The 16,340-nt window shown below is 41.5% G+C and overlaps 1 protein-coding gene across 3 annotated transcripts in view; it reads right to left on the reverse strand.

The window, feature by feature from the left end:
- KDM3A (lysine demethylase 3A) overlaps window positions 1–16,340 on the reverse strand; it is a 56,597-nt gene that overhangs the window by 17,666 nt on the left and 22,591 nt on the right. For all 3 annotated transcript variants that reach the window (XM_030564525.1, XM_030564526.1, XM_030564527.1), the window contains exons 10-12: window positions 8,761–9,335; window positions 7,120–7,321; window positions 3,754–3,968 (exon numbers count right to left, since the gene is read on the reverse strand). In XM_030564525.1, the coding sequence (XP_030420385.1) occupies window positions 3,754–3,968; window positions 7,120–7,321; window positions 8,761–9,335 (992 nt within the window). The remainder of the gene's footprint in view (window positions 1–3,753; window positions 3,969–7,119; window positions 7,322–8,760; window positions 9,336–16,340) is intronic.

A 16,340-nucleotide genomic window follows, 5' to 3' on the forward strand; every position in this document is an offset into this window, starting at 1 on the left:
ACAGACAAGTCAAAGTTAAAGAGTTAACTTGCAGCCCTATGAGTTTCAATTAATGTACTTTAAAAATAATTAATTGCTTCAGGTATGAAATATCCCCCAATGGCTCAAAAATTAATCTTGCCCCATTTCAGGGAGAATTTAGAGGAAGAATTACATGTTTGGAGGAGGATGAGGAAACTTCAGAGGCAAGTTTGAATCTATTCAAGGTTTTGAATGTACGACAATATCCTGAGAAGACTGGTTAGTGGACAGAGGACAAACAAGGCTGTCAAAGGTGCACAATAAAGAGTAAAATATAGATACTACCACCTTGCCTTGCTCACATGTGCAAATATACGCATATAAAGAGAAACAATGCAGCCGTTCCTTTAAATCATGCTGCACATCTCGTTATACAATTATAGCTACAGGAAAAAGACATTGCATAAACCACAATTCTACACTGAGGAGTAATAGTATAAAATGTCATAGGGTTCCATATCTGTTGTCTTTTCATGGTTTCTATTTAAAAGTGTGCTTAAGATAAAATAAGAATAGTTTTTTCTAGCTGTCAGGCCTGGTCTACACTACGCATTTAAACCAATTTTAGCAGCGTTAAACCGATTTAACGCTGTACCCGTCCACACAACGAGGCCCTTTATATCGATATAAAGGGCTCTTTAAATCGGTTTCTGTACTCCTCCCCAACGAGAGTAGCAGCGCTAAAATCAGTATTACCATATCGGATTAAGGTTAGTGTGGCCGCAAATCGACGGTATTGGCCTCCGGGCGGTATCCCACAGTGAACCACTGTGACCGCTCTGGACAGCAATCCGAACTCGGATGCAGTGGCCAGGTAAACAGGAAAAGCCCCGCAAAATTTTGATTTTCATTTCCTGTTTGCCCAGCGTGGAGCTCTGATCAGCACGGGTGGCGATGCAGTCCCAAATCCAAAAAGAGCTCCAGCATGGACCGTACGGGAGATACTGGATCCGATCGCTGTATGGGGAAACGAATCTGTTCTATCAGAGCTCTGTTACAGAAGACGAAATGACAAAGCGTTTGAAAAAAAAATCTACAGACTGCACAGTGCTGCGTGACAAGCGTTAACGGGAAGCCAGAGACTCAAATGGACGCTCATGGAGGGAGGGAGGGGGTACTGAGGACTCCAGCTATCCCACAGTCCCCGGCAGTCTCTGAAAAGTATTTGCATTCTTGGCTGAGCTCCCAATGCCTGTAGGTTCAAACACATTGTCCGGCGTGGTTCAGGGAACAGATCGTCAATTTACTCCCCCCCCTCCACGTGAAAGAAAACGTTTCTTGACTTCTTTCAATGTCACCCTATGACTAATGAATGCTGCTGGTCGACGCGATGCTGCAGCAGTGAGGAGCAGTATCCGCTCCTCCCCCCTCCCTGGTGGCAGACGGTACAATATGACTGATATCCGTTGTCACCATCAGCCCGTGAGTGCTCCTGGCTTGCCTCAGGTGAGGTCAGCCGGGGGCGCCTGGGTAAAAATAGGAATGATTCCTGGTCATTCCCAGTAGATGGGATAGAACGGCTGGTAACCGTCGTCATCTTAGCAACTGGGGGCTGAGTTCCATCAGCCCCCTCCCTTTCCTGTGTAAAGAAAAGATTCTGTACTGCCTGGACTATCATGGCAGCAGGATGCTGGGCTCCTCTCCTCCGCACCACTTAATGTCCTGCCTGGACTGTCATAGCACCTGGAGGCTGCCTCCTCATTTTATCTCACTAACAAGTCACTGCATTCTTATTCCTGCATTCTTTATAACTTCATGACACAAATGGGGGGGGGGGACACTGCCACGGTAGCCCAGGAAGGTTGGGGGAGAAGGGAAGCAACGGGTGGGATTGTTGCAGGGGCACCTCCCCATGAATGGCATGTAGCTCATCATTTCTGCGGGATCTGACACGGAGCAGCTGTGCTCTCTGATACATTGGTTCTCTAGTACACTTGCCCCATATACTAGGCAGGACTGACTATTTTTAGAAACCATAAAGGAGGGATTGACTCGGGGAGTCATTCCAGTTTTGCTTTTGCGTCCCCAGCTGATCTCAGCCAGGGGCACCCATGATGGCAGTGGACAGTATAGAAAGACAGATAACCGTCATCTCATTGCCAATTTACACTGGCAGCAGACTGTACAGAACGACTGGTAACCATCTCTGCTATCATGCAAAAGCAAATGAATGCTGCTGTGTAGCGCAGGAGTATCGCCTCTGTCCGCAGCATCCAGTACACATTCGGTGACTGTAAAAAAAAAAAAAAAAGCTGAACGGGCTCCATGGTTGCCATGCTATGGCGTCTGCCAGGGCAATCCAGGGAAAAAGGGCGCGAAATGATTGTCAGCCGTTGCTTTCCCGGAGGAAGGAATGAGTGACATTTACCCAGAACCACCCACGACAATGATTTTTGCCCCATCAGCCACTGGGCTCTCAACCCAGAATTCTAAGGGGCGGGAGAGACTGCGGGAACTATGGGATAGCTATGGAATAGCTACTTACAGTGCAATGTTCCGGAAATCGACACTAGCTTTGGACCATGGACGCACACCGCTGAATTAATTTGCTTAGGGTGGCCGCACGCACTTGACTTTATACAATCTGTTTTATAAAACTGGTTTATGTAAAATCGGAATAATCCCGTAGTGTAGACGTACCCTCAGTCCTGTAATCTCAGCATGGACTCAGAAATTTGAACAGAGTTCTTTCCCTCGTGCACATCTGCACCAGCAGAAGTTCCGCAAACTAATTATCCCTTCAGCAACACCTGTTCAGTCCTTTGCCATCAGAGACGTTTCAAAATGGTGCAACTGACTGGAACTTAAACAATTCTGTTGGGGCTCAATCCTGCACCACTGAAGACAATGAGAGTTCTACTATCAACTTCAATTGAAGCAAGATGAGGTCCATGATTCACAAAAAGGAACAGAAGCCATATTACTCAACTCAGGTATCTAAAAGGGTGTCATAAGGAGAAAGGACAAAACTTGTTCATCCTAGCCTCTCAGGATAAAACAAGAAGCAATGGGCTTAAACTGCAGCAAGGGAGGTTTAGGTTGGACATTAGGAAAAAGTTCCTAACTGTCAGGGTGGTTAAAACACTGGAATAAACTGCCTACGGAGGTTACGGAATCTTCATCTCTGGAGATATTTAAGAGTAGGTTAGCTAAATGTCTATCAGGGATGGTCTAGACAGTATTTGGTCCCGCCATGAGGGCAGGAGACTGGACTCGCAGACCTCTCGAGGTCCCTTCCAGCCCTACAATCTATGAAAAACTGTGTTAGCCCCCTATTGCTACCAAGAACAGAAAGCAATAAAAAACTTATTTTGTCAGTAAGTTAGTAGATCTGACTGAATATACACAGGCAGCAGATATGTAGAGTAGAAAAAAAGTACCATTTTTACGTCATCACTTTCTGTAACAGAACTGCACTTCAAGCTTTTTTCTAGAAAGGGAGGAGAGGTCAGGCCAATTCAGAGTATGAGACTCATGTGCACCATGGAAACTAGCAGAGCTGAATCCTGGTAAGGGTCCAAGAGCACAAAGTTGCTTAACGTTCACATCCACAAGCTTAAACATATTACTTTCCACCATCAAGAATCAAAATAGACATTTAATAAATATTTTTAAATGGCAACACCAAAATGTACACAATCAATGTGCATGCAGGAAACAAACTATGAAGACCTATTTTGAAAAGTTGAGTGAAAAGTCCTAAATTTTACATTTCAGAAGAGCTGCTCTTACTGTGTGGTTCTATTGTGGACATGACCTCCTTTTCAGATATCACCAGCCGGCAGAAGTGGTCTCCGATGTTGGCTAGAATATACTTTGCAGTGTCTAGATCTAGACCCACAACATTTTTTGCTAAAGGCAGCCACAAGCTGATAGCCTCAGTCTCGTACTTGTCCGGGGTTAAGAAACCTTCTTCACGCAGCAGTCCATGTCTATTGAACCGCAGCCTGTGGCAGAGAGAGGGTGGGGATAAGAAAAACAAAAAAAACCAAATGTTCTCTACTAGTTCATTTCCACCTGTTCTACTCTGTCACCCAGACACTGGCATACAACCATACAAGAAATTAACAAGATAAATGACAATGCTGAATGATTTAATGGTTAGTATAGATCAGGGTAAATTGTGTTCTCTATTATGTCAGTTAATCATGATTAAACCCTACTCATGGAAGAAGAAATTCAGTTTTTGTTGTGCTCTTAACATTTTAAGCCAGGAAATCTAAAGAATCCAATTAGTGAGAATCTTAAATGCATTTGCAATATGAGACATGCACCTTAGGGGGCTGTAGCTAACTACTGAAAAAGAAAGAAAAAGCAGTATATTAAAGAAAACTTTACAAGCCACATCCTAAAAAAGTGTTCATTAATAGGGCTCCTTTACGAACTATCCATGAAATCTCAGTGAAAGATAGCTGTTTCTGAGGTGGAAAAGTAATAACAGATCCTCAATATGCTGCATAAAAATCACAGGAAAGTAAGTTTTGGCCAAGGATATTAGACCAAGGGGGGAAAAAAACGCCAAAAAACATAGCCAAAAACCTACCAGTTACTCTTCCCAGGAATTAAGAGTGCTGTGGGATCTTTAACATCCACACAGAGGAGATAGGACCTCCTTTTTTGTCGAATTTTGTCAAATCTCAACACCTACCTTGAAGGGATGAGTTAACATGACTTGTGGTCCTGTGTAGTCTGGGTATTTCAGACATAATACTAAGCCACCTTACCATTAAAGTCACCTTTTGAAATTAAACCACAAGTTAGCAATATTGCTCTTAAATGTCTTGTTCTCACTGACCCTTTTCTTATTTCTCCCCTTCAATCCTTCCTCCCCAACAGCTCATAAGAGCTATAATATTTCCTTCACTAGAAGGTGTGCAGAAAATTAAGCCTGTAATGCAACAGTAAAAACAGGAAGATTTTTCCAGCCCCATATCTTCATTCAAGGAGACTAGGACTTCAAAGTTTGTTTTTAAATTTAATCATGAAGTGCGCTCTCTATACACAGCACTACATGCATGTCACTTTATGGGATATGGACTGTATAATTCTTTTGTTGCATAAAGTTTAACACAAGAAAATCTAGACTAGTTAGGACAGGTGTGACAAAATCATTGGGAATGAGATGAATGTAGAAAGATTTCATGAAATGGGAGAGATTTATGTAGGATTTGAAAAAGGAGGGGATATGTTCAAGGATCTTGCTTAGTCTGCATTTCTGCAGAAAAATCTATACCTTCCTTCCCAACTGTACTCCAAAATTTAAGCTGTCCTTTAAAAATAATTTCTCTAGTCCCTGAAAGCCACCTTCATGGAGGACACTCCAGGGTACTGAATCAGGAACCTCTGGAACTGAAAGCATGAATCTCTACAGCGTGAGATAAAAGAGCCAGGCTTCCAAGCAGGCAGCTGTAACAGACTCAACCTCTCTGGATCAGGCATGGTGGGGTGGGAGGGTTCGCCACAACACACACAGTGACCATTTGGTTTTACTTAGGGCTAGTCTACACTACGGCTGTAAGTCAACCTAAGTTATGCTACTTCAATTATACATGTTATGTAACTGAAGTCAATGTAACTTAGGTCGACTTACAGCAGAGTCTACATCGCACTGTGACAGGAGACGCTTTCCCACCAACTTATCTTCATCTTCTTGGGGAGCTGGAGTACAAGAGTGGAAGGGAGAGTGCTCTGCCATCGACCAAGTGGGTCTTCACCAGACCTGCTAAATCAACACTGCTGCATTGATTGCAGCAGTGCTGATCAAGCCATAAGTATAGACAAGTCCTTACAGTTCCAACACCTCTTAAAGGCTTAAGTCAAATATAGTTTGACAGCCTGACACACAAACTCTGAGAAGTACAAACTGTTCCATTAATCAACTCAAATGGATGTTGACATTGAAACCTAACCAAGACATTTTGATTTTCAACTTCTAATTATTTTAGCAGAAACATCCAGCAGTTGGCTTGGGATTACGGATAAACACACTAACTCCCAGGCTCTCAAGTGCTGAGACTCACCATACCTCGATGACAAATGTCTTCTGATTCCACCCACATATGCCAACTTTTATGATGCAGCTGTGTGTGTTGTCACTACTGATAATCATTAAAAACCCAAAGTACAGCACAAGCATAAAGTCATTTGAATTTAATATCAAAATACACAGCCCATGAAACGCTGTACTCATTACATTGTTTAAATCTCTATCGAAATCTGCTGAGCTAATGGTTACTTTTCTATATAAAGAAAGAATCAAGAGTAAAGCATTTAAAGAGAACAAGCTGTATAAATATGGCATAATAGGTCATGTATTGTATTAAGGGCTTGATCCTGTGGGGAACCCAGCAGCTGTGCTACTGAGTACAAGAGACTGGCAAAGTCATCACAGGCATTTGGACCCAGCCTCTTACGCCAGGAGACACTATCATGTATCTCTCCAGGATCATCCATTGAGCTGACCTGGATGGTCTCTTACTCCTATTTTATTGCTTCTCCCTACCTGAGCTCTGAGTGGCTCAAGTATTTAGGACTTCATCCATGGAAACTTACTCAAGCAATGGCATACCCTCCTAGATAGCAAAAAGATGTACCAAATCTAGTGTAGAGGCTTTAAGAACATGTTTATTTACAATTAAATAATCAACCCAATACAAATGCACCTTTCTTTAGAAAAAAACTGATGTACAAAACGAAACATTGATTTAAATCATTGATTTTAATTAAAACGTTCCATTTGGTGATTTAAATTATCTCGATTTAAAATTAATCCATCCAACACTGAGAACACAGTGTTTATCACTTAAACCACTGGACAGCTGTCAAGGTTATTAATTGATCTCAGATGCATTTGAAACAGTGACTTAGAGGTGATTGCCATGGCATAGATCCTACAGCCAATTTCCAAAGCCATTGTAGGCCAAGATCTAAAAGAGAGGCTAAAGAGACTACTGAGCATACTGCACTTTTTAAGTTAGACAGGTGCCTAATCATGCCTAACTTTGGGGGTTTACTTTTTAAGTATTCGATTGAGTCATCTTAAATCTATTTTTACAGCTGGGAATATCAATATCCACATATTTTCAAAATTCCTCTTACCTCCTGAAGTGAAAGAATCTGCAAAAGACAGTAGAGTCTTTTTGCTCTTTGTTTTTCCGGTAGCTGTCCAGGCGGCATTCCCTGCATTTATGCAGGTGAGGTGCAATGTTATTGCAGGAACCATCCTGCACAAAAGCTTCCCCACTTTGCTGCAGCTTCTTGACTTTACAAGCATCTGTCAAAACTGACCTGTGAATAATTACTGCAGGAAGAAAAAAAAAATAGTGCAGGTTAAACAGTAACTTAACCCAGTCACTCAGACTCACATTTGCTTACCCTATGCATCTCTGTTAAAGCTATATCTGCTTTTGTTAAGTTACTTTAATTTTTCACCCTATACTTCAAAATTAATCTTAACATATTTTGAAGTTGGTTGCTCATTACCGAACATAAACTTCTTTTGAAGTTTTCATAGTCAAGACCCCATTTTTTGTTACAGCCACACAATTTCCCCCTTCCCACACAACTGTCAGAACCTCAGCTTCTGTTGGTTTGTTTTTAAACTATGTTTCTGCAGATCTAATAGCTAGCTGCAACCTTGAACACAAGATCAAAGTGTAAACGGATGCAACAATGTCTTCTGGAGTCTTCAAAGAGCCTGAAATACTTTTGAGATATAAATTGCCCCATTCATCTCAGTGAACTCCCCATGAACTCCATGACTCTGCTGCTGCAGTTAGATATTTTTCAAAAGCATTATGGAATTTAATATTTTACTGCAGTCAGTGTTCAGGACACCTTCCCCTCCGACTTCATGCCGAGCTGGGATCCACCTGCAATTGCTGCTTGTTCTGCACCTTTACCCACAAGATAGAGAACTGAGTCACAGTGTATGCTACATGACCTGTTCCACAAAGCCAGGCAGCAGGGGGTCAGGGAACCAGAGCTGGATTCCTGTGGTCTGACTGCAAGCTCGATCAGCTAAGCTGCCTGCAGGACAGTGTAGCAGTCCAGGCCCATGGAGCTGAGTCACTGAATCCAGCTATAAGCTTCTCCATTCTCTAGCACACACAGGAGTGGGAAAGAGAGAAAAAGTTCCTCTAAAGAACATTGCAGGAACCAGTGAGTGGCAACTGGGCTACCTGGAAAGCACAGCTACAAAAACCCCCGTCAACTAATTTTGTCAATGAATTATTTTCAACTATAAGCTTGACTCATATGAGTGTATGTGGAGGGATAGAAATGAAAGGTAGAATAAATTAACATTGCCTTAGAACTTAGGGATTGTTGCTGCAGCATTTGGTCTCATTATGCCATAGAGTATGAGCCCCAGTCATAAAAGTTATACTCACTTTTGCAACCCTTCTTCCCAAATTTAGCCTAACAGACTTTTGTTTGGATTAGGTTTGTGATAAAGAAAAAGAATACTTTTTCATCATGACATGCATATCTAATCCTACCAGGACCTTAAGTATCTTTTCCCAAGACTTACTCCGTCTGAAAATTGGGTATAAATTTTAGGAACCACATCATAACTCCAGTTTCTATTCTAGAAATGAAATCTAGGAGTTTCACTAACTCAGACATCAAGACTGCAATTTCATAAGATTCCTTATCCTATTAATACATTTCTGGAAATTTCTAAGCAATTTTATATACACAGTAATTCTCTGTTGATATATCAGCTCCAGATATACTTGCCATTGTTGTGGACTTTATTGGTGCTCCCAGCCCTAGCACCTTCGTTTTCATTTCTCTCACACGAAATCTCATTTGAGTTTCCTCTGACTGAGGAACATACAGAAAAGGAGTTTTCTGCCTTGTTTCCTTTGCAGCTGCTCTGGTTACAACTGCTTTGTAATTTAATCTCATGCCCAGTGAAAAGGATAGCAGGAGCATCTGATGTTGAGGGTTTGCAATCCAAGATTTTCTGCCGTTCTGATATGCCATTAAGCCTGGACGTTACTCTTGAAGAGTTGTCTATATGTTGTATGGATTTTATAGGAACATGTTCCTTTGGGAAGTTCGTCATTGGCTGGATAAAGGATTTGTGGAAGTTTTTCAAGCCATTTTGTTTTTCATTGTGTGTATCAGTCAAAGGTGGCGATCTTGAAGTCTTCAAAGAGGTATAGTTACTATTCTGATCATTAGGATTTTTAGTTTGTTCTTTACATAGAAACTCTGCTTTATGGAAGACAGTCAGATTTTCTTTTGACATTTTAACCGCAGTATTAAGACAAGAAGGATGTTCTTCTGGTAAATTCTCTTTGCAAATGCTGAAATGTACAATATGCAGTAATAAGACCTAAAGAGAAACTCAAATCATAATGGAATGCATCAGCTCTCAAGCTTTTCATAGGAACCTGAGTTTACATGACTAAAATAGGAAGTATAATCATGGATGCTAGCAGAGTGAAGATTAAGAATCCAGAAAAGTTTCACATACCAAACACCTTAAAGAGATGCAATCAATTAAAAAACACCAGGGGAGTTTCAGATACTACAAGTACTATTCCTTCTGGCCCACCTGTGCCAACTTGATGACTGTGTACTTCCCCCCCAGGATTACAGGGTAGGTACTATTTATAAAGAGATACGGTCTCTCTCTCCCCACTGTTGCTATGTGAAAGACCTGCATAAATAGGGGAAATGATCTATCAATAGTTAAATGCAAGTTATGCTCCAGTCAAACAAGTTATTAGCCTCAATACAGGGGAACTGGGTGAACACTAATGGGCTGTGATATACAGGAGGCCAGACTAGACAAACTACTGGCCTCTTCTTGCCTTAGATTTTTTTATAAAGCTATATAGGAAAACGGTGAAAATGATTCCGCTCAGAGTGTTGTTAAATGCACACAGTAACTTTCTTTTAAAGTTTTTCAGTTATGGTAATCTAGTAGTATGAATAGGTTAAATTTGGACAATGGCTTACCAAATAGCACTTCTAAGAGAACCTTTTGTTTCCTACTATGCTATTTTCTGTAGGAAGTACTCTTCTCTTATTGGGACAGACTCAGGGAGACGGGGCAGAACTTGATGACTGGGAACACTAAATCAGGATTGAAGTGCAGTTACACTCTGAAAAATGTTTAGTATCTTTGTGTGTTCCAGATCTACTTTGCTCAGTCTACATATATTTCAAACTATACCTCTACCCCAATATAACGTGTTCCTCGGGAGCCAAAAATCAATAGGTGAAGCCACGTTATATCAAACTTGCTTTTGTTGGTGTCACTAAGCATAACTCTACGTAACTCGGGAGAGTGGAAGGCCACAAGAGTATGGAACCTTCCTGGTTTTAGGCCTCAGCAGACAAGAGTCCCTCCATGTTTGAACTTTAATCGACCTAAAAGGCCAGGTGTAACAGCCGTTATCAGTTGCAACAGTTCTAACTGGTCTAAAGCAGAAATAATGAGGCCTGTGCACCTTTAGCAGAAGGACAAAACTTGCAAAAGAAAAACTTACTAACAAGCTGCCGCGGCCAAGATTACTTAATGCACCTGCGCTTACGTAATTGCTACAGGGGGAGGAAGAAGGAGGAGGGAGGGGAAAAGGGGAATTGCTAGTCAGTAAAAAAAGTTCTCATGAATATAAAGAAACAAACTGTTTGTTTTAGGTGTGCTTGATCTGAGTCAATCTCCCTGCACCGCTTTAAGATCTCAAATAAACTTGGTTTGCTTCTCCACCCTGCTGTGTTGATTGGCACGGCACACCAGGCGACGGACCCCCCCGCTGTTGCTTGGCCTCAGGCAGTTATCTGCCGGCAACAGTTCTTGGCGCCCAACATGGGGCACTGAGGCTAAAATTAGCCTTGCCTGGATCCCTTCTGGTGGTCGACGGATTGCGGCGACGACCGACGCCCAGCGCGCACCGGTGACTTCACCGGGGGCCTCGGCGGAGACGCAGTTCGACTGACCCCAGACGGCACAACGGTGCAATGCGCTCGAGTAGTAGAGAAGCAGCTGAGGGCGACGGTGAGGAACCGGTCCCTTGGATAAGGTAGGAACAGTCCAGTAGTCTGGATTTTTGCCTGTTATGACCTGGGGATGCCCAGTGTCACCCTAGGATATGGGGCAGGGACAGAGTACAGGCAGGGCACGGTGCACACCCTTAGAATGCATTCTAGCGAATTGGGAAGTGCTTGAATCAGATCCACTAACTAAAAGCAAACTAAGAAGTTCTGTATAGTAGACTGGCCTCAATATCAACTAGAGGACCAGAAAGGTGGCCACCGGAAGGATCACTTAATTATAACATGATCCTCCAATTACTCCTGTTTTGTCAGTAAATGGGTAGCTTCTGAAGCTGTTTGTATGGAGAGCTCTTGTAAAAATACCCCACTGTAGCTCCAGTTCTTCCCTCTGTCTGGCAGAGTGCAAGGATCCAAAAGAAGGTTAGGGATAGTGCAGGGACAAAGGAGGGACCTGTCTAGAAAGGGGAGACCCTATGTCCTAGTGCACTCTCTCCCTGTTGTAGCTAAAAAGCAAGATCAGATGCAGAATGGTACTGGGGGCCAGTGTGAGTGACTGTTACCGGAAGACGCCTAGAGTACCCTGTGAAGCAAAAGCTCGTGACCAGGACTACTCTAACGCAAGCTCGGTAACTAGTGGATCTTTAGGAGGTCCGACCCATGGTGAGCTGATTTGGTCTGGCATCGTCCGGTGAGGAAGCTGCCTGGGTCTAGAAGTGTGTGTACCCATCTTCCCTTCCCCTTTCCTTTCCGTGTGGGCTACTGACTGTCTGATCATCTCACTGGATGCAATCAGAGTAAGCGGCGCCGTCTCCGAGAGACTAGCTGACACTCTTTGCTGAAGGGAGGTGTAGGAGGGTCGTGGCCATCCTCGTTAGCCTCTCCTGTGTGAGTACCCTGTAGGGAAAAATCCTTAGTTTATGAGCCGCTAGCGCGGACAGGGCACCCTCCCTGTGTGTGTAAGTGGAAAATGGGTGGGGGGGGGCAGTCTAAACATTCCACCTCACCCCCTAGGGTACCCCAGCATATTACATGTACGTACATTATGGTTTAACAACCTGCAGGTATTTAGAAAATTGGAATATTTACACGCGTAAAAATCCATCTAAACAATGCCCACTGGAAGGTACTTCAATCTAGATAAAATCATACATCTAAAAGAAGCGTTTAATCACCAAAAAGCCCTGACACAGGGTGAGCAAATTTGTCTATTAAGGAAAGGAACGGGTTAATTTAAAAATCATCTTGGCCCAGGGATGGAAAGGGGGGGGATTGCTCTGCGTTCAAGGTACAGAGGCGAACCAAAGGCAATACAAGTTACAGAACTAAAATTACACTTGCAAAGCTTAACTGTCCAGTAAGATCCAACAGTGTGCCTTTGTGACCCCAGAGCCGGTGTGGCTTGGTGACACTGAAGAAGCCGCAGGCAGCTGACCTGGACTGGAATCTCTGAAAAAGACGCTGGAGAAGATTCCAGGGTGCAAGAGAACAGCCCTCCAAAGAGCGGAAGCATGTTAGAAATTCTGGACAAGCTGTATACAGGATAATCTCCAGTCCACCTCTCCCCCCTTCTCTGAACATTATACACAGAAGTGGCCAGTCTGGACGTACGTGTGTGGGTATAAAAAGGGCTTGGGGCATTAATGTTTTCCTGAGTGATGAGGGAGCGTTCCCAACACTCTCCTTTGTTGTTTTATTATTTTATTAATAAAGCTTTAAAATTCAGTTATATGGTGTTTTCTCTTTATCTTCCCCCAATGATCCTGTAGTGTCAGCCTGATCACCTGACATGAGGGATAAATTGGTAACAGAAATTTGTCACAGTTTGGTGAGCAATTAAGAAGGGGGGAGCCCTGCAGAATTTACACCATCTATTTGTTTTACCCTTGTTATTTTGTGTTTGCTTTGCTTGGTACTGTTGGTGTTATATGTTAAAAACTGCATAAGTAAAAGTAAGTCCTAATAGAATAAGAAAACGCTATCTGGTTCTGGTTCTGGTCTGTTTAACTGGTTACTGTTGTTTTCCTGCTCTGTTCATTGAGTGTTAGGAGTGTGGGCGGAACTGAACCTCTCGTTCGTAATTCCTCGGAGTGAAAGCCATGCGTGCGAGGAAGCTCTGAGGTCGAATTAAGATCCTTCTGTCCCGTCCCCTGTAGTGGTCAGTGTATAGAAGTGGGAAAGTCTGGTTTAGACTGTAATTCCCTCTGCTCTCTGTGTAATTCTCTTTTCTGTTTAAGTGTCAAACAAATGAATGAGTCTCTGGGTAAACCCTCTAAGAATAGTCCTTTAAATTATATGTTAAGTAAATGGCCTTTGTCCAATGGGCCATGTGTTTTTGTCCAGGTGGCAAGCCTCATAAAGGAGGACTCGGGTAGTCTTGTGAGTAAAAATGTTTAAAAAAAAAAAAGACCAGGAGGAGTGGGGGCTAAATGAGAAGCCCACCCTCGTAGCTAAACTGGTAGTGAAACAAGTTGGTGCCCATGGAAGGGACGGTTCAGCAAAAAAAGCAGGATCGGGCCCAGGCAGGCAGGCAACACACAAAAAAAAAAAAAAATTAAAAAGCAGGTTGGAAAACTTTAAGGGTGTAGTAAAAAAAAAAGTCAGTAAGTGTAAGCATGAAAATTTCAAATACCCAGGACTTACTTGGAATAGTAATTTAAGTTAATAAAAGTGGCTGTTGAAAAACAAGCAAGTGATTTAAAAAAAAGTAAAAAGTTAACTCTGCAGTTGCTAAAAAAAACGGCAGTTGAACTTTGTAAAAATGCTAAAAAAAAAAAGTTTTTGGTGTCTGTAAAATGTTTGTAAATAAATTCAGGCAAAGAAGTTATTGAATTGCAATCATTTGGTGTGGCTATGAACAATTTAGTTAAATTAGCTGAAGAATGTATACAGTATTATGTAATTAAAAACCTGGGCTGCCTATAAAACAAATACAAGAAACTATGGGGTAATTCCTCTGTTTTGCCTGAAGCCAACAAAAGTATTTGTATATTTCAAGTGATGATTGTCTGCCCAGAAAGGGTGGGTAGACCTCTTGTTTTTTTGTCTTTCAAATAATCAAAAAAAACTAATGCCAGCTAAACAGCATTCAATATACCATGCATTTACTGGCACAATAAAAATTATGTTTTGTCTTCTATGTTCTGTCTTGTGGTGTGTGTCTTGTGGCCGGAATTTTTGTGTTTAATATTTTTATAAAATAGTCTAGTTTAAAATCAAACAAAAAAGTTAAATTAAAATGCAAATATTTGTTTTGTTCAACTTGAAATACAAAATGTTTAAATAAATCAAAAAAATGTAATATACTAAAGTCTAATGCATTTCCTTAAGTAAAAAAAAAAACTTTATTGGTCAAATTGTTAATTGCAAAATTGTTGTTAAAATTTGCATACCAACAGTCTTTGAAAGCAAAGACATAAAAAGTTAACCCACTCCCCATATTGTACATGGAATCTTTCTGGCTACCTCAAATTTCTAGCCAATGGGCTGGGGATGGTGAAAGGCTATTAAACTAAAGGTTGTATTAAGTAAACTCCTCAAAATGGGTGTGCTTGTCCTGGCTTGTTGCTCCAAAGCTCTGTAATAAGGTTATTTTAATAAAAAAATATATATAGCATATAGTAAATAATAAAACTAATGTACTATATAATAACAATGTTTATGTCTTCATTGTTAAAAAAATGTATAAATAAAAAATAAAAGTTTCCTTTACAAATTAAAAAAAGCCAAAAAAAAACAAAACAAAAAATCAAAATAAATTAACTAAAAAAACATAAAATAAAATAGCAAGCTCAGGCTATAAATAAAACACTAACTCCATTCAAGAACACGGCTCACAGTTAAAACTTGGCTAACAACCAAAAAAAAAAAAGGGCTTAAATTTGCCCATGCAGCTATAAGATTTGCAAAACATTGCCAGGCACTAATAAAATGTGTTAAGTTTCTTTTCTCACAGGTAAAAAAGGGCTACCCAAAGACCCTAGCAGCCCTGCCACTCCTTGGAACCAGGAGACGGGATTAATGTAAAGGTCCACCGACAAAAGACTGCCTTGGCTCCATGCTGGAAAGGCCCTTATTAAGTCCTGCTACCTACCAACACCGCTGTGAAGTGCCAAAGACTGACTGCTTGGACCCAAGATTCTCACTGCAAAAAGACCCCTCCACCTCGGGAGAATTCTCCTACTAATAATTAGCCTATTTCACCTTCTAGCTCCACTGTGCCTTCTGGACAGTAGGGAAAAAATACAAGGATGCTGCACCACGACTGTTTTGGAAAAAAAAAAAAAAAAAAACACTCGCTCCACTAAAATTGCCAAAGTCCAGAAATTCCTGACTAAAAAGAACATTAAAAACTGACCCTGGTAAAAAAAACAAAAAATTATACACTGGTGGAAGGACATTTGTGGGACCCATGTTTGAAAATGTGGTATTAATTAAATTTTGGGGTTTATTCTACAGGCTGCGCCCTGTGTTTTGAATAAATCCTTCAGCATATATCTCTCTCTCTAATTGGATTTTAAATAACAAGTACCCAAAGAGTTTGTTCTGCTACTAGAAATTTTACCCATATTAAAACCATTCCAGTAACTAATAATGTATGCTATTAATGGAAATGCCTTTTAACAGTACCTGAAAATAGTTAAATAACAGGTGTATTATAGTACTACACCAAAAAAAAATGGTATTAAATATAACTGAGGCTGGGAAGGCACTGCAGTGGGATCTAGTATGTTTAAAAATTCGCGATTTCCTAAATGACCAGCTAATGGCCATTCGAAGTGATCTTAAGTACCAGACTTGGCCCACTGCCCTTACAAACGCATCAGGAATACCATCTGATCTGTGATCATGGAGACATACTTGGACACTTCCTGGGTGGAAGTGTGGCTTCCCAGGGCTGGGTGTGCGCCCTTATAGGGAATGAATGCTGTACTTATGTCCCAGAAAGCGCACAGGATATTAACAAGCACATCCTGTCAGCCAAACAGGCTTCTGAACAGTGAAAGGCCCAGGAAAGAAAACCTACTCTTTCTAATTCCCTCTGGGGCTGGTTACTCAACCTGGAAGAACTAGGGGAAGGCATTGTTCACCTCCTGCTCACTGGTGTGGTGTTGTGTATTGTTACTTTTCTCTTGCTTGCTTGCTGTAAAGCACTCCAGCTCCCTAGAGCTTAATCACATGTTATCCTTTAAATGTGAGAACACTCAGCCAAAAGTTTGTTAAGTATTCTCAAAGGAGGGAGTTGTTGGTGTCACTAAGCATAACCCTACGTAACTCGGGAGAGTGGAAGGCCACAAGAGTATGGAGCC

The sequence above is a fragment of the Gopherus evgoodei genome, chromosome 5 (assembly GCF_007399415.2).
Source record: "Gopherus evgoodei ecotype Sinaloan lineage chromosome 5, rGopEvg1_v1.p, whole genome shotgun sequence".
NCBI classification, from domain to species: Eukaryota; Metazoa; Chordata; order Testudines; family Testudinidae; genus Gopherus; species Gopherus evgoodei.